We start from the raw sequence: 25619 nt of genomic DNA on the forward strand, positions 1-25619 counted from the left end.
TGTCACCCTGCGTGTGTGTGTAGGTTTCAGAGTCGCAGCCGTGCTAGTCTGTATTCGCAAAAAAGAAAAGGACCCGTGGCACCTTAGGACTAACACATGCATTCGAGCATAAGCTTTCGTGAGCTACAGCTCGCTTCATCGGATGCATTTGGTGGGGAAAAACAGAGGGGAGATTTTTTTCCCCACCAAATGCATCCGATGAAGCGAGCTGTAGCTCACGAAAGCTTATGCTCGAATGCATGTGTTAGTCTCTAAGGTGCCACAAGTCCTCCTTGTGTGTGTGTGTGTCGGGGGGAGATACTGTGACACTGGCCCTGGGCTTGCGTTTCTGGCTACCTCTCTAGGTGCTCCCCTCCCCCGCCTCTTTCTTCTCCCCTCCCCCTGCCCTCTACCCCTCCCCTGGTCCCGCCCGCTGGCGGCTCTTTGCAGCTGGAGCGCGCGGGCTGCTGAGCCGCTGCGGCGGCTGCTCCGGAAAATGTCCGAGCGAGGCGGCTTCTACAAGCAGGAATTGAACAAGACCGTGTGGGAGGTTCCCCAGCGCTACCAGAGCCTGACCCCGGTGGGCTCCGGAGCCTACGGCTCTGTGTGGTAGGTGCCGGGCGCGGGCGGGCCCCCGGGGCGGAGGGACAGCTTCCGTGCTCGCCCCCTCCCCGACCCGTCCGGCGAGATTTGCCCGGCTGCCCCCCTTGTGGCGGGGGCGCCAACAATGCCCGGAAGCCGTTTGCGTGGGGAGCCGCTAGGCCCGGGTTGGCGTTGGCGAGGCCGGCACTGGGGTGTGTTTGTGATACGCGCAGGATCGGGCCGGGCGTGTAACAGCGGGGGGGGGGGAGCTCGGCGGGATCGCCGCCGATGCAATGTAGCCATAGGCAGGGGCGCTGGGGCAATTTGTGGCCGTGGGGGTGCTGAGAGCCACTGAACCAAACTCGAAACCTTCCGTAGGGTGGAAAGCCCTTCCAGCCAGGGGGTGGGGCAGCGCCCCCAGATCCAGCACCTGTGGCCCCCAGGCTCTTTAGATGAATGTATGCTATAGATCCTAATCCTGTGGGCTTCCTACCCGATATAATCTACACAGAGGGTCTGTGGGTGTGATTTTTCTCTTCCCCGCCCCCCCACTAGGGTTAGGAGGCGGGGGAGCTGGAGTTGAGGCTCTCACAATAATGTGGAGCTCTGGAATTCCTCCTGGGTTGCTAAGGGTAACCTGGGTCATTCCGGCTGCTAAAAAGAGGCTTCCCCCAGACTAGGTTTAAGACCTTCCTCACTGCTGAGCAGCATGCATGAATTAAACTTTGCTAGGATGGCTCTTTTATTCACACTGCCGTGGGGTGGGGGGAATCTGGTGCATTCATTTTAGGGGGTGAAGGTGACTGGCGCCGCCTTTCGAACCGCTTACCATTGCTCTCTTTAAACCAAACTTTAGGTGGGTGAATCACCAGAGCCCCTGTTTTTCCACCCCTTCAGTAGCTTGCTCACTAGTTGATATAACACTGTTACATCACCCCAGCCCTTCACCTAAAAATACCTCCAGGCTCATTTAAACCTGTTTCTAGGTGTAGGGAGACAATGAGGAGTTTGTTTACAGAGTCCATCCATCTATGAAGGAGGAAACCTTCATTTTATGTGCACTTTTAGCTCGGTGAAAATTGCAACACTACCAGGAATCTTGCAGAGTCATTGTCTCTGTGAATCAGAAATAAAACCTGGCTGCTGCTTTAGAGTCAGGCAGAGAAGAGTAAGAGTGTTAGTGCTGAGAGATTTTTGCATGAATAGCAAAGTTCTCCTTGTTAATGTTATGAGAAGCTTCATTGCATTCTGTCATGCCTGTTTTAGGGTTATTGTGTGACCTATTGTCTTGCCTGCAACTCACTTGCTCCATATTTGTGTCTGAAATAATACCTCCTTTCTATGAGTTACGTGATTCCTGGCAAACAGGTTAATCAGAGTGCCAGCACAGAACTGGAGAACAAAGAAATAAGTAGAATGATATAGTGGTAAACATTATTTGAGGTGATCAGTAGGATATATGGAGAAGCACATGTCAAATTCTGATCTGTCTTATACCCCATACAGCCTCATTTGGCCAAATTCAATTCTTGGATATGCCAGTGTACATCAGTGAAGTCAGTAGAGTTACTCTGGATCAACACCAGTGTGAATGAGAACAGAATTTTGCCCACTGACTTTAGTCGAATTGTAAGTCATGGCAGAATGGGACCCAAAGACTGTAGACTATTAATATTGTGCAGGGATCCATGATGTGTCCTTTCCATTAAACACTTCCATTTTTAATAATTGCTCAGTTATCTATCAAACAGAATTCATTTACTTTGTGCTTCCAGTCCTGCAGGATCAAGCTATTTTCCTATTTGATTCATCTTTAACTATATTTGTAGAAATTTGGAATCATTTTCAGAACTAACTCTTTAAAAAGTCACTGTCAGTTTAAAAACCATACCTCTATCTGAATTATTTTACCTACTATTTACAATGAAACCTCTATCATGACTATAATCAAAGACGCTAATAAAAAAAGTTCTCAATTTTGTTTCCAGTTGATTTGTTTTGTGCATTTGACAAAACCTTCTGAATGGTCAGTTTCACTCTTTCCCTGTATTGTCAGTTTCAGAGGGTTTTTTTGTTTGGGTTTTTCACACAACAGGGGAGAGAGAAACATTTTTAAAATAGGAAAATGTGATTAACACCCCCCCTCGTGCGCGCGCACACACGCACACAAAATTATTGGCAGGGGATCTTAGGGCGGGTGTTGTAACTAGAAGTTCTCTTAACTCATTTTCTAGAATTGACTAGATTTCAGGTTTTTCCTTTTCTACAAAATCCGTGTGATCATTCATACATTTCCTTCCAACTAAGGGCACAATTCTGTGAATATCTCTGTTCCTAAGTTGTTTAAACCGTAGTTTAAAATAGCTCTTAGTCTGAGGATTCGGGTTTTTTCTGTTAGTTTGAGAACTACGTTATGTTTGCAGTTGGAAAACAAGCCTCTTAGTTTCTAATTGCACCTGATTGTTCTGTCCTTTTTCCTTAAGCTCAAATATTTCTAAGAAAAATCTGTAGTGTAATGTCAAAAACTTTTCAGTCATAATAAAGGAAATCGAAACATGGTGTTTCAGATGTTGCACAGCTGGTTTGTTTTCAGCTGTGGTAGAATTTACAATTTCTGCTATTTATTTTGCCCGCTCACTGATGCTAGGGAATTCCTAGCTGTTGACAAATGGGAAAGCATTGAAATTAGGAGAGAGAAAGCAGGGAAGTGCATATGAAATGAAAGTGGTAAGGGCTTATTGCTAAAATATTCATTTTTGGACCAAAGAATTACGTTGTTCCATGAGTAGTCCGGTTGACCCCAGTGAGACTATGGATGTGAACAAAAGCCCATCATTGTGAAAAAAGGATTCATGGTCTGTGAAAAGAAAAGAAAAAAACATTGTACAATAATTTTAATATCCATTGATATTTTGAATGTTTTCCACACAATGGAATCAGTAATATGTTGATTAATGTGTTCTGCCCCCTTATATGACTAATTCCAACCCTATGCAGCAAAGTACTCAAACCATGCTTAAGTCTTGTTGAAATCAACTGCATTTAAGCAACTGCTGAATTAAAGCCATAGTCTTGAAATCCAAACACTGGCTTTGAAATAGGATCAAAGTTTTTAATAGAATCACATGTTTCTTAACAGTACTGGAACAAATCTTTATTCGTAGTAAGATGTTCCCCTCCTTTCTAATTCAGGCTAACTGTTTCCTGCAAATCTTCCCCTTTTAATTTAACTTGTTACTTGCATCTGAGGGACTTTTGGGTAAAAAAATGTTGTAATTGCATTCAATATGTTTGGGCTAAATCATGTGAGTGAAGATTCTATCAGACAACTTCTCGGCCTTGGAGTGACTTTTTTTGAATTAAATTTTGTATGACTACATGTACCTTTTTAAAGTAGAGTTAGAAATAAAGGGGGGAGAGACCAGGTGTTTTTGTGGTCCTATAGCTCAAAATGATTTTGGTATAAAACAAATGTTTTGCAACCCCTTTCACTAGGTATTTATTTAAATACTGGCAACGTGCTTTGATGTTGTACCAGATGCAAAATATAATCTCTGACCCACAGAGATTAGTCTCCTCACACTGAAGGTACGTCAGAGTGGAGCTCGTTCCTGCAAACTTTACAAAGCATATAGCACCTGCCTAGTACCCCATTGGACTTCAGAGCAAAGAACTTCTGTGGAGTCCTTGCCTCAGGCACTGCACCCCTTTGCTGTATTTTCATCAGTTAACTCTGCAGATGTAGGCTGCACAGTCTTCCTTAGCTGAGAACTTTGCATTTTAGCCTTCACCCATTGAAGTCAGTGGATGTTCTATCATCGACTTTGATAGGTGCAGGATCAGGTCTTTTAAGCTTAGCACAAAAACACACCATATCTTATTTGTTTATGTAGGTCCCATAAACTTCAAAGGGTCATAACTTACTCAAAAAACAAATTTCACTGTAATACTCCATTGCATTTCTTCTCACTTAGGGCTATTTACATGATGCCATATATCCACTTTCAAGGCCCAGCCATTTATCATGGAGAGTTGGGTTTGTTTGCATTTCTAAAAAGTTGCAAGGATTTTTATATAATGGAAAACTTGTTTTTGAATATATAAAAATAAGAAAAAAAAATCACTGAAATGTTTTAGTTTTAAACTTACCCCCAAAATGTCTTTGTGCAGAGACCAAGCATAAACATATCAGCCCAGAAAGTGAATGTTTCAGGAAGCTGTATGTGACAGATAACTAGAGATTAAAATAGAAACTATTATACAACTTTTAACTATCACCACTCATATCATAATAAAAATAAATTAGAGTAACTGTTACACCAATATCATGCATTTTAGCATCCTCAGTACAGATCCCTTTCTTGAAGAAATGCATACACATTAAACATCGAGGGTTAAATTCTAACTTCTCAGTGGCAAAACTTCCACTGACTTTAATGGGGCCAAGATTTCATCCCTACTCTGTGAGTTTTAAAACCATTTTGGATTTAAACTACACTTTTTCTATTAACTTTGTATCCTCACCTCCCCGGTGTTCCAAAGTTCATTTTGTAATATCTGTCCATTTGGACGGGAAAGTGTACTGAAGTGCATCTTGTTTCTGTTCTAGGAAGAATAAAATAAAATTGGATTTGTCATGAATACAGGGCAAGTTTGTTTTCAATCCTTTTTATCCCATTCAAGTGCACTTCTCAACTCACTGGCCTGGCTTCCCTGACCTTTTTCAAGCCAATGGTCCAAATACTCTTGGGCTACAATCTACACTGTATACCTCTTGTGGCAACATGTAACTATACACAGCAGAAAAAAGCAGGCTGCATTTACACTGAGATGCATAGCTACACATGGCAGTGAAAGGCTCTTGCAAGGGGAAGCAGTGGGGAAAGGCTTGTTAGCAGGAGTTTCCAGAGCCTTTCCTCACTGCCAGAGCTTTTCCCTGTGGCAATGGGCCACTACACTGTTAAAATAGCAGTGTGGATGGGGAGGCACTGCTTGAGTGAGTAGAGAGCCTGGCCGGGTACATACACACAGGATTCAAGCATGTCTTTATTCGAGGCACCAAAGCAGTGCCTTGCTATCTACACTGCTATTTATACTTGTGCTAGGTCTGTATGTAACGTATGTATTCTGTATGCATCCCCTAGCACAGGGTTAAATGGCAGTGTAGCTGGTAAGATGCTCTTAGGTGAGTTGGGTAAAAATCACACTTGAATCATTAGGGTATGTACACTACATGACTGTCTACGTGCCCACGCCGTGCCTGCCCCATCTACACAGCTATATTTAGCAGAGTGATATCCCACTGGCTCCCCAGCTGCCAGAGCCCCCCCCTCACATAGGGAAAGGCTCCAGCAGCAAGGAAAAGTTTTGGCAACGGGAGAGTAAAGGGTCATTCACTTCTTGAGTGCTACCAAGTGGCTGGGTGTGGTACCACAATCAGTTCTCACCCATGGCGCCTCCTGCAGGCTGCCGGCCAACCTTTGGCCAAGTCGCAAAGTCCCAATGAAACCTTTCTGGAGTACTAAAGAATCCAAAAAATAAACAGTCTATTTGCCCCCAATAGAATCTTCAGCACCAACTCTGGCCCCTTTAAATTCAGCCCATTGTGCGGGCTCCCAAATAAGCTCTGTCTCCTTCTTGGGGCTTGCACTACTTTACCTGTGTCTGGTATGGGAATCTGGGCACACCCACTACTCTGGGTTCCAGTCCTGTACACAGCAGCCATGTACTGCTGACTTCAATCCTTTGGTGCTTTTTCCCTGGGCCTCATCCTACTAGGCCCCCTTTATCTCCAGCCCTATCCCAGGGCCAGTGTGCTCAGGTCCGTCTCTCTCTGCAATCCCAGCTAAGTAAGTTCAGTCATAAAGTCTGTCTGATTGTTTGGCTCCTTTGCCCAGAGAGCAGCTAAGACCAGGTAGCTCCTTCTACCTAGGCCAGCCAGGCGCAGATTGACTGTTGCTAGCCCCTCTAACTTTTGGAGAACCAGGTTTCTGTGGTTTCCAAAGTGACTGCTCCAGAGAAGCCTCTCTAGGCAGGCTTGGAGAATCCACCTTTGCTGCTGTTTCTCCCACATTGCTGATGCCTGGGGTGGGGTGTAGTAGGACTGCAGGGCCTCCTGTAGGGAGCCGCAAAGGCCAGGTATACCCCACCACTGGGAGGCAGCAGGAAAAGGTTCTGACGCCTCCAGAGCCTTTCACTGCCATAGGTAGCTACACACACAGTGTGGATACAGCTGGCTCTTTACCGTGGCATGTGCCCATGCCCTGCATGCTGACACTAGTGAAATGCAGTGCAGACATGCCTTTAGACTTGAGGTCTGGGTTGCAGCCCCACCCTGTTTCCCAACCTTGTTAACCCAGCAGGCCCAATTGAGTTTGCCACCTGTAAAACTTTTCCCCCAGGAGCCTGTGACAGCAGCTGAATAAAGTGACTCGAAAACAGCTTCTTCACAATAAAGCATTATTTATTCACTCAAAGAGTACACAGCATGCAGTGCAAACAGTAAACGTGAGAAAGCCTGTATGCATATTTCCCCATACCTATATCTTAATCTTTGCTTGCCAGCTTTTGTAAGCTCTCCTCTGCCTAGTTAACCTCATCTCTGTCTGGGAGAGGCACAGACTGCCTTCTGCAGCATGCTCTTTATGACTGTCTCCCCTAGTGGATCTCCTTGTCAGCGTGCTGACCACCCACACTTCTCCCACCCCTCCCTTTTAGGACAGCATGTTTTAAGTTTTAGCTTTCTTTGGATCCTAGGTGCAGATCTGGGAAAAGTACACCTTGCCAGACTAGCTGGAGCCAGGCAGCTATTCCCCAATCAATAGTTTCGCTGTTGTTTCCTCAAGGAGCCTTGATATTCTTTATGATAGCACCTTATTTTAGCCACTGTTTCATTTCCTGTTGGTTTCCTTCTTACGACCTCCTTTGATTTAACTGTACATATTTAGACAGGATAATATCACACCGGTAACTGAGGTGCATATTTTTGTTTTAAAAAATACTCAAACTTTTTCATTCTCCACAGACTATAATAAAATATGTCCTGATTCAGAAAAGCACTTACGCACATGCTTAAGTCTGATTGACTGTAATGAAACATAAGCATTTGCTTAAAGTTAAGCTTACATACTATCCTGAAAAGAGATCCTTTCCTGAATTGGGTCTTTGTTTTGAGGCATTGGAAGGAAGGTGAAGTAATAGGATTAAGGCTCCCAACTTCTAAAGTTTAAGGTCCTGATCCTGTGATTCTACTAGTTTTAAAATTGGGGATGCAGTGAACTGCATGACTGGGGCTTAAATTATAAAGTAATTGCTTACCAAACTCATTTCATAAATTGTCTTAGTGTTAAGAGCACCAAAACTGCTTCGGAGACCATTAAGTAGTGTTTGGGGAGGAGCGGGGGAGGTTGTTGGTATTTTTTAAAATTGTACTAAATTGTTAGACTGTAAATCACCTTTGGCTAAAAATAGAATCACTCCTGAGTTAAGATCTTATTTGAGGACTTTTAGCCCACAGCACCTTTTTATGGTAGTTTTAAGCCAACTGCAAATATCTATTTCAAATGGAAATATTAATACAGCATTAATTACAGTAACACTAAATGTACGTGAATGTACAGGAACACTAAATGTACAGTAACACTAAACTTTAAGGAAAACATCACCTCTGTAAAAAGAAAAGGAGTACTTGTGGCACCTTAGAGACTAACAAATTTATTAGAGCATAAGCTTTCGTGAGCTACAGCTCACTTCATCGGATGCATTTGGTGGGAAAAAAAAAAGCTTTTTTTTTCCTCACCAAATGCATCCGATGAAGTGAGCTGTAGCTCACGAAAGCTTTTTTTGCTCCGATGAAGTGCTGTCTCCGAAAGCTTATGCTCTAATAAATTTGTTAGTCTAAGGTGCCACAAGTACTCCTTTCTTTTTGCGAATACAGACTAACACGGCTGCTACTCTATCACCTCTGTAATTTGTGTCATTTGTAAAAGTGCCTGTTTATTTGAATGCTAAAAGAATACAGAAGCGATCATACTTCAGAGTAATACATACACTTTTTGTATATAGATATTTGAAAGCCAAAGTCTTGAAGGGTCTGCAAGGGCAAAGGCTCTGATTCTGAAATCAGATCTGCACCAGTTGGCCTTTGCAGATGTAGTTGACTGAAGTGGGCTTTGAACAGTCTGAAAGGTGCACTCACTGGGATCCCTTTGCAGGATTTGGGCCTACATTCAGCCCTGGCAAGGGTTATCTCCATTTTCTTCATTGGAGGGCACCGCCTACATCAAGGCTAAACTTGGTCCTAAGTATGGTTCTGCTGACATCTATGTTGGTTCTGATGAGGTCTTTGTTTTAAAAAGGTTAATGATTCTCACTGAAGATGACTACGCAAAGCTTTGTCGTGAATTGCAAGATGGATCTTACTTATAGGTGTTGTAGACTGATTTCAAAGCAAGACTGGCAAAGGAGATACAAAAAACATCTCTTTGGCAGCAAGGGGACACTTAGTGCTGAGGATTTGGGTTTTTTCTAACACATTTTGTAGAGAAAATAGAAGGACTCCTGCCAGGAGACAGGCTCGAGACTGACTTGTTCCCTTGAGTTTACATTTCTGTTTCCTGGTAGAAATTGAGTGACAATCCTGATATGATGAAAAATGAACCGAGCAGAGTCTGCCTTCTTTCTGCTCTGTGACAGCTCTGCCATTTTGGGTTTTTGACTCAATCCTCCTGCTCTCATTCAGTCTCCACCATTTCATGGTGAATCTTGACACTAGCACAGCTGAATTCCGATTGCTTGGGGACCTTGAATTATAGCTGCTGCTGCTGTTTGTTGTTGTTCATTTCTGTTACCACAGAGCCTGGGAGCCCCTAGTCATGAGCCAAGACTCCCCCGTGAAAGACAATGTGCAAACACAGAACAAAATGATGGTCCCTGCCCGAAAGAGCATGGAATCTAAATATGGGACAAGACAGGGTGGATACAGACTTACAGGGTGGACAAGGAAACAATGAGACGATGTTGTTTAGCATGATGGGCGGTGGTCACAGCATACCCGCATCCTAACTGTTGTCATGTTTTTTGTACGCATCATGGCAAAAGAGAGTTTCAGGGGGGGTCTGAAGAAGGATAATGCATTAGTTATTCAGATTTTTTCTGAGAGCTCCTCCCAAGCATGTGAGGCAGCATGGAGAAAGCATGAAGTTGCTTGTTTGAAAATTTAATAAGGGGGCTGTGGAGACTGGCATTATGTTGATCAGAGGTGGAAGTCAGCATTTCAATAGCTAATAAGAGATGATAAATAAGGTGGGAATAAGCTGTGAAAGGCCTGGAAGTGAAGACAAGTGGCTTATGACTGATCCTTTAGAGAAAGGAGAGCCAGCAGAGGGATGCAAAGAAAGGTGTTTCATGGTTAAGCTATAGGCTAGGGAAATGATCTTTGCAGCAGTGTTACAAATGGATATGAGTGGGGCAAGATTACAATTGCCAAGGCCAGAAAAAATGATATTGCAGTAATCAAGATGTGAGATGCTGAGAACCGGGAGGAGAGTGCTAGCTGTGTGGATGGATCGTAAAGGCAGTATCTTAGAGAGGCAGACAGAATTAACAAGACATAGACATGGCCTGAGTGTGAGGATCTAGAGAATGGTCTGAGTCGAAGAAGATGCTCAGGTTATGGACCTAAGTGGCTGGCTGGATGGTGGTGTTGTCTACAGTGATCGAGAAAGGAGGTAGCATAGAGGGAAGGAGGGGACAGAAAGAGATTAGGAGCTCTGTTTTAGCCTCATTGAGCTTGAGCTGATGGTTAGAGAGCCACAAGGAGATGTCAGAGAGAGAAGCTGAGATTTTAGTTTGGACAGAAGGAGACAGGTCTGGAGTAAAGAGGTAAAAGGACAGAGTCCTTTGGATCCCCAACAGAAAGTTGGAAAGGGGATGAGAAGGATCCTTTGAAGGACATGCTGAAATGATTAAAGAAGTAAGAGGTGAACCCATAGAGGTCAGAAAAACGGAAGCCAAGGGAGGACAAGATTTCAAAAGAAGAGTGTGATCAACTGTTGCAAAGGCAGCTGCAGGTTGAGGATGAGGATGGAGTACTGGCTCTGAGCTTAGGCTAGGAAGAAGTCAGTGGTGACTACTGAGAGTAGTTTATGGAGTCAAGGGTTGGAAGTTGGCTTGGAGACTGTAGGGATGAAATTCAAGAACTCCAGACAGCGACTGCCACAGCATGTTTCAAGAGCTTAGAAATTAAAGGGAGAAGGAACATGGGGTGGTAGTTGGAGAGGGAAGTGGGTCAAGAGAGGTTGATTGTTTTTTTTAATGGAAGAGACTAAAACAATTTTTAAGATGACAGAGGCTTGTGTGTGAGGGGAAGGAGCCAGGGGAGAATGAGTGGTGAAGGAGAAGAATAAGGAAGAGGATGAGAGTGGGTGCAAGGGAGATCAGGAAATTGGATGGGTCCACTGGGGGCAAGGGAGTGGTCAGAAAAGGACGCATGTGAGACTTCTGCTGTGCCATGGAAGAAGAGCAATTTAGGAGGGACGGGGGGAAGAGGGGGGAAGAGGAGAAAGGTGTGTTGAGAGAACGTCATATTGTATTTGTCAGTTTTCTCTTGAAAGAATTGGTAAGACCCTGTGCAGCGAGACTAGTGGCGGTGCAGGACCGCTGTTTGAGACCAAGTCAAGGTGGCAGTAAGGTAGCTGGATTGATATCGATTCAATTAAGCAGCTAGGAAATGGTAGACCAGAAAGAGGTGAGAACAAATTCATAGTGGAGGAAGTCAGCTGGATTGGTTTCCATCGGAGATGCCCTGCAGCACAAGAGTAGAACGCATAGGAAACAGATGTTGGGGGGCAAGCCAGAGCTTCGGGTTGGTAGGCAAAGCTTGTGATGGGAAGGAAAAGCAACACATGGAGGCGAGTGAAGAATTGAGAGAATCAAAACCTATCAATGGAAGACAGGGAAGAGAAGGCAGGCAAAGAGAACTGAGAACAGATAGAAGTCATCAATGCTGATGATTGGAAGTCACGAATGGTCAGGACAGTGTTGGGAGGGAAGGGGGCACTGATGGGTCATGCTGAAAGAGACCAGGTGTGGCTGGGAGAGCGGGAAAGATCAGAAAGAGAGCAGTGCTTGGTGAGGACCAAGTCCAGTGAATGCTCTTTGTGTGAGCGGCAACAGACAGAGTTGAACAGGTCTGCTGGTCAAATGAAGAGGTGCTACAAGGAAATATGCAGTTAAGAGGTCGAATAGGTTATCTCATGCATACTTCAAGTTACCAGGGATGAGTATAGAATCATAGAAGATTAGGGTGGAAGAGACCTCAGGAGTTCATCTAGTCCAATCCCCTGCTCAAAACAGGACCAACCCCAACTAAATCATCCAGCAGGGCTTTGTCAAGCCGGGCCTTATAAACCTCCAAGGATGGAGATTCCATCACTCCCTAGTAACCATGTCAGTGCTCAGCACCTCCTAGTGAAATAGTTTTTCCTATATCCAACCTACATCTCCCCCATGCTACTTGAGACAATGCTCCTTGTTCTGTCATCTGCCACCACTGAGAGCAGCCTAGTCCATCCTCTTTGGAGCACCCTTAAGGAGTTGATGGCCACAATCAAATCCCCCCTCATCTTTTCTCTTCTGCAGACAAATAAGCCAGTTCTCTCAGCCTCTCCTCATAAGCATTGTGTCCCAGCCCCCTAAGAATTTTCATTGTCCTCCACGGGACTCTCTCCAATTTGTCACATCCTTTCTGAGTGGGGGCACAAAATTGGACACTACTCCAGATGTGGCCTGACCAGTGCAAATAGAGTTCTGGTGAAAAAAGTAACTATAAAAATGATGCTCTGGGGAACTACAACTTCAGTAAAGACAAATACCAAAATACGCATACTTTTCTGCAGAGTACAGTAATTCAGCCGCTTTTGGAAATTGAGCAGCTTCCTTTGTGTTCCAGCATTGTAACTATTAATAACATCGTTAATTGTTTATCCAGTGCAAAAGAGCATGACAATTTAACAATAGAGTAAAACAGGGTCCCTTGTCCCAAAGACCTTTACGATCTAACACCTGGCTGCATGTAGCTCTTGCAAGATCGGGGCTAATTTCGCATATGACCAACATTTTCTAGACTTAAGTCTATATTTATGGCCTAAGTGTGGGATTTCAAAAGTGACTTAGGAGCCCAAGTCTTGCCTCTGGAAATTTTGACCATTATGGTGCGAGCGAACAAGATATGGACGGACTTAGGGAAAAGAAGGACGTGGTAATGTAAATGACATTAGACTGCTGGGGTTTATGCATGCATCTTGATGGCATTATTAAAAAAAAAAAAAAAGTAAATTTAGAAGTTGACAGTTTTAATTATAGTTTTGTATTCCTAATTACAGCTACCTGACAGTTTTCTTTTTCCATGAAAGGTGGAATAAAATGCAGCTTGATTCAGTAGTATTAGCTTTGCAATGGTGACGATCTTTATTACTAAGCACTGGCAGTCTTTTCAAAAGCTGTATAAGATGCAATACACAGGTCCCTGCAGTAACAGAGGCTACCATTCCAAGCTCTAACCCAGCATACATTTACACACATGAGTAACTTTACATGTGTTAGTCCAAATGACTTCAGTCATGTCATAACCGTCCCCCAAAAAAGTCTTTAGTGTGATATCATGTGTAAAGTTACTCATATGCATAAGTGTTTGCAGGATGGAGGTCTCAAAGACTAAGAAAGATCTTCCAGTAGCCCAAAGCTTGAGTATAGTTAGTATATTGATTTTTTATTTTAAATTGTGTTGGTAATAGATTATATTGGACATGGTAATGTTTTAGTTAAGAACTAGGCTTCTTTGATAGTAAACTAAGGGACATGACTAAATAAAAATAAGAAGCAGATATGTGCAATTTTATAATAGTTTATACTTATAGCAATGTAAGTTAACATAATAGCTGTTTGCTGCTTTGCATTCAGATCTAACTGTAATTCATCTTAAATAATTGACACTAGTTGTGCTGGAGTTAAAGCAAAGCTAAAGTTCTTACATACCTGTGAGCATTACATAGGCATGTAGGAACAATATTCAAGTGATACGCATTGCAAAACCATAATATATAAAAACCACAATATACATCACCATTGTAGGGTGAAGTAAGGGTGTTCCTGGAGCAATGAGATTAATGTTGTTTCGCTGCAGACTATTACTCATCCTCTCTCCTTTTGTCTTGCAACCTTTATTATTTTTTAGATTATTCGTAGGCATGTACCGTACCTAAGGTGTGTTCCTAGTAGACAAAGAAGCACTCTGGCTTTGTAGGGTAAATGTGGCTCTCTGAAGTTGCATTCACTAACTTCCTTGAACTGCCATAAAATAATAAAGCATTTGTTTGGGATGAGATGAGGAATATTCAGTTCCCTGATTGTTTGTCTGTTTTTGGCACTGCTTATCCAAAGCTGACAATGGGAAAGCTCGCTTCTTTACATTGGGAAGCAACATTGGGAATGTAACATAGCCCCTCCTGATTCTGCCATGCTGCCAATTGACTCTTATGGCACATTTCCTTGGTGGATTGAGGCGTATGTGCTCTTCCAAGAACAACGCTCCATAATTCGCTAAACAGTGGCTGCTTTAAGAGCGTTCTTCTGGTTCCTTTCCAAGACACTGATGTTTGTAAACTTTGTGATCTTCTCTATTTAGCAGGGTTTTTTTTTATTTATAAAAACTAAACACATTGTCATTTTCTCTCACCTTTATGGCATAACATGAATAAAATAATAACATTCATTAAACTGTACAGAAACCAAATTTCATGATTGGGAATGGTAAATGTGTATAAGTAAATGCTATAAAATAAAATCATTCGTTTTCTGAACTGATTCAGAAGCATACTGAAAGAAACCAAGAATTCAAAATGATCATGAAATTATTTTTTACTATGTCATGCAATTCATAAGCATAAACCACATAAACCACACTTTTTATTTATAAACAGCTGTATTGCCAATCCCAAGTATTCCAAAATCATGAATCAGGATTCTAAAATCATGAAATTGGTTTGAAAATCATGAGGTTGTTTTAAAATATTACATTTTGCGTTCTTTTCATTTGATTTTGGTTTCTGAGCTACTCTTCATTCAGCTACTCTTGCTTCATGTGTTATTGCTTTTCTCTGCAACCATGAAGTCTGGAAAGTTACTTTTTAGGAAGTGAAAGCACAGAGTCTCACATAATCTCAAGTTTCAGAGTAGCAGCCGTGTTAGTCTGTATTCGCAAAAAGAAAAGGAGTACCTGTGGCACCTTAGAGACTAAAAAATTTATTTGAGCATAAGCTTTCGTGAGCTACAGCTAAATGCATCCGATGAAGTGAGCTGTATCTCATGAAAGCTTATGCTCGAGTAAATTTGTTAGTCTCTAAGGTGCCACAAGTACTCCTTTTCTTTTCACATAATCTCTTGATTTAAGCAGCTGGGGCTTTCAGAAAAGGAGAGTAAGCAACACTGAAACAGTCTCCCTAAATTAAGCAGTGATTTAAAATTACACTGAACAGAAGGTTTTGAACAGTGCCAAACAACACTGTTGCTCCAACACTATTGCTCAAGCTTGGTATCTCTTGACCACTTCCAGATAGCAAATAAAAACCTATAACCTCTGAGAGTTCTGAGTTGACTGAGATTACATCTGAAAGGGACACTGCTAAAATAATTTAAGGTCCCAGAGTTAGCTTTTATAAAAATAACATCAATGACAATTTCAGAGTAGCAGCCGTGTTAGTCTGTATTCGCAAAAAGAAAAGCAGTACTTGTGGCACTAATAAATTAGTTAGTCTCTAAGGTGCCACAAGTACTGCTTTTCTTTTTATCAATGGCAATGTTTTCAATAAATTAATGCTTTTGAATTTCTGTGGAGAAAAGCCCATTTAAAGAAATATTTCCCAGCAGTGTTTGCAGCCTGAACACCACGGCAGCCTGCTAACATTTGAGAACCAGAAAGTGAAACTAAAAATACAGCAGTAACAAAATTGAATAGTTTATTTTCATGTCCAAGGTGAATGAAATGCAAACAGTGAAGAGCTTAAATGGTGGAAAGGAAATTAGATTTCATAAATTTCAGTTTTAATATCCAACGATGGGGGGTGCTGGTGAGACAAGTGAGAGAAACACTTCAAAAATAATGGGCCAGATCAGCAATTGGTGCAGTCCATTGGCTATACAGGAGGTGTGCCAATTTAAACCAGCTGAGTATCATGGGCATTTTATATGCACAGTTTCGCTTTAAAAGTCACACAACTCTGGTTGCTACTTTTCTTTTTCTTGCTTTTTCTCCCTCATTCTGTTCCAATCTGGTCTAAGCACCTGCTGTTTTAAGAACTGCTGAGGCTAAAAAGCAAAGCTTTATACCATTTGAAAGCTCTGACTAATTCAAATGGTAGAAAGCAATCCATCACTAAGTTGAGTGTTTATCAAGTTACTGAATCCCACAATTGAACTGAAGATGGAGGAGAAGATGTTATCAGAATGATGGGTCTTCCTAAGTCCTTGTACAGAACATCCAGGTTCTGCAAGGCTTTCGGGTGCCAGCGACAGTATGAGTGAAGGTTTATGCATTGGCACAAATAAAGTTAGTTACTTGCTAGGCAGTGCTCTGCAGTAAACGGTAGTAAGCATTAAGCCACCTGTGGATCCATTTCTTTCCTCACAAATGTGCTAAGTTTAAAAGAGCTAGAATGTAAGTGAAGAATAGGTATTCCTGAGGAGACATGGGGTAAAATATTGGCCCCATTGAAATCAATAGATTTCATTCATTGACTTCAGTGGGGTCAGGATTTCACCCTAGGATTTAGGTCTAGTCCTCATCATGCTAATGAGGCATGTGGCTACATATTTCTCTTGACTCCTATCCACATCGTCCCCTTTTCCAGTCATAAAAACATAGCCATGAAAATCACCTTCGTCTTACATAACTCTGCCTCCCAACTTGTCAGGCCAAGTCTCTTATCATATCGCTCTGCCTGCTCCTCCTCACCGGAGATGCCAGCCTTTTCCTGCAACTGCCTGTGCTTTCTTCCCTTTACTCATGGAGTCTCTTTTCTGGAGTGCTCTACAGAGCCACTACCCTCTCCACCTTTAAATCCCTCTTGAAGATCCAGTTCTGTGATGCTTACAAACTATCTGACTAAATAGTCACTTATTTGTTTCATTCATGTCATGATTGACTCACTTCTTAGCTGATCCCTACCAAAAACTTGCTGATTAAGTCTACTTCCTCTTTCAGTGTAATTATAATTAAAAACAAATTCATTGCTCCATCCTGCTTTGCATTGGCCTTTGCTGAGTTCCATGTAATCTAAGAAAACTAGTTGTATAATGAAAGGAGTACTTGTGGCACCTTAGAGACTAACAGTCTTACTGATGTTGCCCTGGTTCGTCCTCCTTTACTTTACCCCATTGTCTTGTTTGCCTTTTTTTTTTGCGTCGAGTCAGAAAAGAGGTCCTGATCCTACGACGGGCTTCAGATGAGTAGACCTCCGCCCTACATGGAGCTCCATTTAGTTCAGTGAGGTGCCATGCAAATGTGGAGCTCCATCCACATAGAGTACAGGAACTGGGCATTAGTTTGTGAACTACTTATGGCAAAATTTATGTCTTTATGTAGGAGCTCTTAGCACAGTTTTGGGAGCCATTAAAATATATAGTCATATATTTTATATATATGACTGCTAACCATTGCCATCTCACTCTTACACATACTATTGTTATTGAATTTTCAACTAGATTTGTTACTCAGTAAAAGGCTTCCTGTAAAATAATGTGTTTAAAGATTATCTCTTTATGCTCATGCTGTCTCCAGCAACTGCAGATTGTGTTATCAACACTCTCAGGAGGAAACTTCACAGTTTTATTAGCTGAACTGAATTTATTTTAATGGGAAAGTAAAAATGCAGAGATGGTATTAAATAGGGGAGGTAGAGTTTGATTATTGATTAACCGAACAAATAGTTTTCAAATGTCCTGTGCATTGTCAGGAGATAAAGTGTAAATGAACCAATTTTTCCCTCATTCACAACATAATGAGCAGTATTTGTTTGGGGCTTGCTATTGGTTATATAGACTTGCTACTGTATTGAAAATTAAGTCTCTATTCCTTCAAATGGTTACATACATGCTTAAGTCTATGTATCTGAGTACTCCCGCTGAAGACTGTGGGTTGCTCAAATGTGTAAAATTGAGTGCACGCTTAAATGTTTGTGGGATTGGAGCCTTAATTGCATGTATGTTCATTTATACTGGTGATTTGTTTGTTAGTAGTGATTCCTGAGGTAACTTTTATAGTCTGACGGTGGCTATTTTGAAATTTTAATTTGGTGTCCGTAGATTTGTGAAGATGTCATATACCATGCAAATGCTCGCTAGGATAATTAATATTTGCTAGACAGTGTGGCAGCATCCCTATAATTACTAAAGGCTCCAGTCTGTTCACTAAGGGCTAGAGTTCAAATCCTTATATTCCCTAAGAGCGACTTGAGTTTGGGCAGGAGTTGGAAAGCAAAATTAATGAAGCTAATTCTCTGGTTATTTTCCATGCCAGATGGGGACAGGGTAATACCTAGGGATGAACAATATTAGGAGTTGGCAATTTGTTAGGAAGATTGCAAGAGAGCCATCTTTAAATATTGGAGGTTGTCTCCAAATAGCTCTCCCACAGATCACTTTCGGGTGATAAAGCAGGAGGAATAGAATCATAAACCCAAACTTTCTCATGTTGTCTTTGGACTGTTACATCATGAGGCCTTGCCTAGCAATGCCAGGGTAGATCATGTTTTTTAATTTTTTTAAATTTTCTCTTAGTTCAACTTATGATACCAAAACAAGACAGAAGGTGGCAGTAAAAAAGCTTTCAAGACCTTTCAGTCACTTATTCATGCAAGAAGGACCTATCGAGAGCTTAGGTTGCTTAAGCACATGAAACATGAAAATGTAAGTGAAGAATTTGTACTTTGCATTCTATTTCTATAAATGAAAGTTTATAAACCAAAGTTTAACTTACTTTACCTACACTTATATTGGTAAAGTATATGTGATTCCTGCCTTTCCAAGAAATAGTTGCTGTTCCAGGGATTGATCCTAATTCCATTGAAGTCAATGGATATTAATAGACACTAGCAAAGTGTCTTTTGTTGAAAATGTGTTCTTACACTAGTAGAGAAGGGCAGAGTAAAGCATCAAACCTAAATAAAGCTCAGATCTGCATTTGTCAGTTTGGGATTCTACTCAGAAATTAAGGCCAGATTCTGTTTTCATATATGCTCAGAGAACTCTCACTGAAGTTAATGGGAATATAACATACTTATCAGAAGACTGGGTTTGGTCTTTGACCTGGGTGCAGACTGCTAGGATTTATGGCTCTGATTCAGCAAGGTACTTAGCATGTGCCTAACTTTAAACCTAGTCACATCAATTTCAATGGGACTACCAATTTACTTAAAGTTAGGCAGACGCTTAAGTACCTTGCTGAATTAGGGTCTGAACGCTGTTAATTTCCCAGACTTAAACTAAAATGAAAATGAATCCAGTCTCTGAGAGGAAATTACTCAATACTCATAGTTGAGAAGTGGTGTTACAGTAGATTGAAAAGTATGCTGGAGGGAGGTTATAATTATTTCAGTAAACATGTTACAAGAAAACATGTAAAGCATTACTTAGCTTTAAGTACAACAGAAGCAAATCAAAATCATACACTAATTGTTCTATACAATTTTGTTCATACAAATGGGAGATTAGGGCTCTTCCTTCTTGACTTTAGATTGTCTGAAGTCTTGTTCCATTTTTTCATAAAGTAATATAATTTTGGTTTGCCCTGAGAGATAATTTTTCTTCTCATGGCAAAAAACAAAACAAAACAAAAAACCACTCATCGCCATTCAGGTTCATCCAACTACTATGCTGGTTTTGTTAAATATTCAGGGTGAAATCATGTTGTTCATATGCATAATTCCAGGGATTCTAAGGACAACTAGCGTAAATGATGTGTTATCTTATGAATTTCTGAAATAAAAGGAGATCCCCTTTTCTGTTTCAGGTTATAGGATTACTAGATGTTTTTACACCAGCAACTTCAATAGAAAATTTTAATGAAGTGTAAGTAAAATTTAATATCAGTGTGACTAATTGGTAAGATATGAAGATAGATGCTGCAGTGTTGCTGGAAAACAGATACACAGTTTTCTGTTCTAGCTACAGCCAAAATGAGCTTTGAGAGACTAATGTGCCTTTGGTCCCCTTTTCAAAAAAGGGGAAGGGATTCTTAGGGCATGGTACTTAATAGATTGCAGGGACTCTTACTGTACCCAGCATGTGATTTGATCTTCTCTATGTCCCACTAAATTTGTGGTCTGATCACCTTAACCTCATTTTGGATGTGGAGTGTTTATTCTAGCCATTATGTGTGACGTCAGCCATGTAAGGAATGCAGGAAAATATTCTGCAGTGGGTGATGTCATCTCTTGGCCTTATTCTCGTCTCATCTAGTATTAGTTTTACACTAGTGTAGCTTCATTAACGTTAGTGGAGTTACTCCAGTGTAAATCAAGAACAAGTGAGAGAAAAATCAGGCCCTCAATCTTTTAGGAGAAACACTGGGTGAAATTCTGACTTTATTGAAGTCAATGGCAAAACTCCCATTGATGTCAACGGGGCCAGGATTACACTCTCAGAATCTAGAATCGAAGGCAGAGCCAGTAAATTAATTGGTTTAAAGTTGATAGAATGCTTTGAACACTTGAAGTGCCAATAAATAAAAAACTGATTTTCAAATGTTTGTTTTTAAAACGTAGTCATTTATAGGTAGCCTGGATGTTGGGGTCTGATCACATAACCCTTGCTCTCCCATTCATGGGATTACTCATGTGATAAGGGCATGAGGTACCTGAGATACAGCTCCCATGAGACACCATAGTTATTCAAGTGGATACATTTCAATGTTGAACAGAGTCAAAACAAAATACTTCAATCTTGGTTGACAAACCAAAATGAAACGTTTGATTCTGGAATGTCAAAATGTTCTTGTTTTAGTCAAAAATACAGAATCAAACATTCTGATATTTCCAAATAGAAATTTTTCAGAATTTTCCATTCTGTGAAATTGGACTTTTCATCCCAATTTAGGATGAAAACTAATTTCAAAATATCAGAATTTCCCAAAAGACTCATTTTGTCCATCTCTACTCATTGAAGGGAATCTGTGTTGCAGCAGGAGCCTTACAAGCAAAACCAGGCCTGACTTTTTTATGGGAGATTTGCCTTTGATTTCAGTGGGAACAGATGGAAACCCAGATAGATTTAGTGTGGTCTTTCCTGGCCAACAATTCTCTTGTTCTATGATTGTTGTTTGGCTTTCTACAGTTGCAGTGAGAATACACTGACCTATGGCTATGAACTGCCATTGTTATATGATATTTTTTCTTAAATTGCCCAACTTACTGAGTTTGTACAAACTTGTCTGGCAAAAAGACATTAAATGTCTTATGGACTGTAAGGATCTTTTCTTAGCTTGGCAGGTTATTAAACTCCTAATTTTGGGAAGGAGGGGATTTTTATCTCACTATTGATGGATGGAGAAGGAATATGCACTGGAGTGAGTAATTAGTATGAAATTAAACAAATTAGATTTACCTGCTGCTTGTCATAAATAAGTTATTTTATTTTTACAGGTATCTTGTGACAAATTTAATGGGTGCTGACTTGAATAACATTGTAAAGTGCCAGAAGCTAACAGACGACCATATACAGTTTCTCATCTACCAGTTACTTAGAGGTCTTAAGGTACACACTGCATGATGGCATTTATTTTATACGCAGCAACCAAAATGTTGTAATAACAAATATTTCATTGCAAGGCAATATTTAAATTCATTTTCAGAGCTGAATGGACTTACAAATACTCATGACATCTCTGGTGGTTTATTTTTATAAACCATAGTAAATTTAGAACTCCCCAGATTCCTTTCAGAACTAAAGACAAGACCCCAATTCTTCAAATACTTGCACACAAGTTTGACTTTACACACGTGAGTAGCCCCATTAATTTCAGTGGGACTACTTGTGTGTAAAGTTAAGCACTTCTGTAAGCATTTGCAGGACTGGGTCCTATGACTTGTAAAATGGTAGAGTGGGATTACAAGATTATAGACTTGCAATAATTTCATAGCTAATCAGTTCAATTTGTACATAAATATATATCTATTTTTCTGATTGTCAGTGCTGTAAACTCCCCTTGGATCAGAAAATCACATCAGGTTATTTCTCTCTTGGATATTAGCCTCAGTAATCAAGATCCTGCAGGCCTAATTGTGCCCTCTTTACTGTTGTTGATGTGCCAAGAAGGAAAAAACCCATCTTGACTTTCACATCCCAAGGCAAGTTCACAGGGCTGAAAATTATAAGAAACAAATGCATTTTTTTACTTGTAAACTGATCAAAGCTTGATTAAAAAAAAAAAACAATGAGACAATAAACATGAAACCCCAAGGTGCCGTTTATACAGTCATTTTTCAAAGTACAGTTGCTCTTCAAACTTTAGGTAAGTTGTACCTGAAAGATGGAACTGTTCTTTTTTAAAACAGTCCTTGATCAGATTTCATCTTATCAGCATCCTAAGAGTGATTTCCTCTTGTTTGTTGTGAAAAGCAAGGACTCCCTTTAAAATGAACACATGAATATCTGCTTGTAGTGAACCCACCACCCCTCTTCAATAAAAATGCAGTTACACAGCCATGTATTTTGTGTGTGAAGAGTCTAGCTTATAGCTAGGGTATGCATCCATTGACTTGCATAGGAAGGGCATGTGGATCCAGATGATCAAAATGGAGGTCCAAACTGGAATGAAATGAATGTCTTTTTATCAAATACTATATAGTCAATCAGCTTTTGATAGAAGGGTGTGTATTACAGCTCTAAGGTTATCAGTGTAGTTTTAATGGTTAGTTTTTTTCCTGAAGTGTTCATATTTGAAAGAGAGAGAGAGAGAACACTTACATAGGAGCAAGTTGGTGACACTTGTGCGACCTACCTGTTAGTATTTGTGATTGCTGCTCAGATAGGAATGTTTCCTGATTTAAATCTTAACTCTTTATAAAACTACCAAACATAGAGGACAAAAAATATAAATAGAACAAGTGACTGTTACCTTTTTTCTACTTTTTTTTCTAATCTTGCTTTCTTATCTTTTTTTTTTTTTTTTTCTTTATTCCACAGTATTCACTCAGCTGGAATCATCCACCGGGTGAGTTCAGTTAGCTAGAGAATACAAATCAATGCAGTGTGCACTGCCCAATGTCAGGCTTGATATTGTTACAATACTAATTTAACCTTATTAGGTGTGCATGACTAACGCTGTGTTTGTTCTGATACAGGACTTGAAACCCAGTAACCTAGCTGTAAATGAAGACTGTGAATTAAGGGTAGGATTCATGCTATTGTGATGAAGGTTCTTGTAATATCTCTGGAACTAGAACTTTTCTGAACCAACATTAACTGCCATTTTTCTGTTAGTACACATCCATGTATTTAGTTACTGTTGCTTTACTGGCAGATAAAAAATAAATTGCATTAACAATATTTGTGAGGATACAGATATTAACTACTATTTCAGGTACATGTGCAAATTGTTTACTGTGAATAAAAATCCTCTTCACATTTAAAAACTGAGAATAGGAAGCACTTAGGTTAAAAAATGGGCTTAGGGCCCAAAATTTTAGCTGGTACTCAAAATGACAAGACTCTAGGATCTGGCCCCAGATGTCGAGGTGAAGGAGTACATACCGCAACTACCCTACATCTACAGGACATACACTTATAGAAAGTTAATGATTAAACTGGCTGAAATATATAAATGGGTACTTTGGTAATGCAAACACCAGGATTATCAACCCCAGGTGTTCAAAAGTCATGAATCAGGCCCCAAAAATCATGAATTTTTTTTTAAATAAAACGTGAATTTTTTTTTTTTTGGCCTTCTGGATTATTGTTGTTGGTTGTTTAAAATTTGTAACATCGTAGCACCTAGAAGTCCTAATGTTGGATCAGAACCCCACTGTGCTAAGTGCTGGATAAACAGAACAGGAAGACAGCCCTAACCCTAAAAAGCTTAGAGTTTTCTGAGCCTTTAGGGTACATTCTCTTCACTTTTTCAAGCCTTTCTCCACAGTCATCAGAATCAGAACACACTTCATTTTTTTTTTAATGAAAGCAGAGATATGATGATGATGGCTTTAGTCTGAAATTTGAAAAAAACCACCAAATTCCATGAGATCTGCAACAAAATCACAGTAGCTGACAACACACCCAGTACAGTGCAATTAACCTGAGGACTAAAGCACCTACAGCTTCTGTTCACCTCAGTGGAAGCTGAGGAAGCTCAGCAAATATCATGACTGGCCTTTAATATTTTCATACTTGTATATGGAGTCTCATTTTTGAGAGATTATGGGAAGTCTTTGCCTGATCATTCTCTTTATAAAAGTCCATGTTACTCTTTATACTCTACGGTGATAAAAAAGACTTTAACTCTTCTTTTCTAGAATTTACACCACCCAACCTCCTCTCTCCTCGCATACTCTTTGGCTGGGTTACATTATTTTTTTTCATTATATTCGCTTGTATGATGCCAAACAGTTATGAGAAAAAGCCAAAAAGGAAATAAAAAATATACCAATATATTTGAGCAAGAAATGATCAATTATGAAAAATGTAAAAACACATCGCTGTGAAATGCCCTTTCCTTGTACTAGGCAGATGAAATTTAGTGTTGATAATGTTGATAAATGCAAAGCATAGTCCCAACTATACATGGGAAAGCATAATTCCAACTATACATATAAAATGATGGGGTCTAAATTAGCTGTTATTACTCAAGAACGAGATCTTGGAGTCACTGTAGATAGTTCTCTGAAAACATCCACTCAATGTGCAGCAGCCGTGAAAAAAGCAAACAAAATGCTGAGAATAATTAAGAAAGGGATGGATAGATAGGACAGAAAATATCATGTTGCCTCTGTATAAATCCATGGTACGCCCATGTCTTGAATACTGTGTGCAGATGTGGTTGCATCATCTCAGAAAAGATATATTGGAATTGGAAAAGGTTCAAAAGGGCAACAAATATGATTAGGGGTATGGAATGGCTTCCGTATGAGGAGAGAGTAATAAGACTGGGACTTTTCAGTTTGGAAAAGAGACGGCTAAGGGGAGATATGATTGAGGTCTATAAAATCATGACTGGTGTAGAGAAAGTAGATAAGGAAGTGTTGTTTACTACTTATCATAACACAAGAACTGGGGTCACCAAATGAAATGAATAGGCAGCAGGTTTAAAACAAAAGGAAGTGTTCCTTCACACAATGCACAGTCAACCTATGGAACTCCTTGCCAGAGGATGTTGTGAAGGCCAAGACTATAACAGGGTTCAAAAAAGAGCTAGTTAAGTTCATGCAGGATAGGTCCATCAATAGCTATTAGCCAGGATGGGCTGGAATAGTGTCCTAGCCTCTGTTTGCCAGAAGGTGAGAATGAGCGACCGGGGATGGATCAGATGATTACCTTTCTGTTCATCCCTCTGGGGCACATGGCACTGGCAACTGTCAGAAGACAGGATACTGGGCTAGATGGACCTTTGATCTGACCTAGTAGGGCCATTTTTATGTTCTTAGTGTTGCAGAGTCTAGTCATTATTCATATGGCTCTTGCTTCAGATGTTGTATTTCATTATTTGCTTACTTAAAGAAAATTAATAAATAGAAAAGTTATTTTTAAAGTATATTACAAGTAAGGGTGGGATTTTAATATATATTAATCACGTATTGAAATCAGGTTAGTTAAGTAGCTGTTTTAAAGAGGAATATTTGAACATATCATAACATTAAAACTGGATTATCACTAGGGGGTTTGAGTGAAATCCTAAGTATTTTTCATGCTCCCATTGGAATTGCTGGGAGTTTTGCCATTGGCTTCACAAGAGCAGGATTAGTTTCAGAGTAGCAGCCGTGTTAGTCTGTATTTGCAAAAAGAAAAGGAGTACT

At 40.4% G+C, this 25619-nt stretch overlaps 1 protein-coding gene across 1 annotated transcript in view; it reads left to right on the top strand.

Annotated features, from left to right (window-relative positions):
• Positions 1-387: 387 nt before the first annotated feature.
• MAPK11 (mitogen-activated protein kinase 11) overlaps positions 388-25619 on the top strand; it is a 48618-nt gene continuing 23386 nt past the window's right edge. Inside the window, 8 exon segments of the mRNA XM_038394309.2 lie at positions 388-588; positions 18394-18452; positions 18455-18522; positions 19625-19683; positions 21255-21366; positions 21617-21618; positions 22798-22825; positions 22956-23003. Coding sequence (XP_038250237.1) covers positions 476-588; positions 18394-18452; positions 18455-18522; positions 19625-19683; positions 21255-21366; positions 21617-21618; positions 22798-22825; positions 22956-23003 — 489 coding nt within the window. The 5' untranslated portion in view covers positions 388-475.

The sequence above is a fragment of the Dermochelys coriacea genome, chromosome 1 (assembly GCF_009764565.3).
Source record: "Dermochelys coriacea isolate rDerCor1 chromosome 1, rDerCor1.pri.v4, whole genome shotgun sequence".
Classification (NCBI taxonomy): Eukaryota; Metazoa; Chordata; order Testudines; family Dermochelyidae; genus Dermochelys; species Dermochelys coriacea.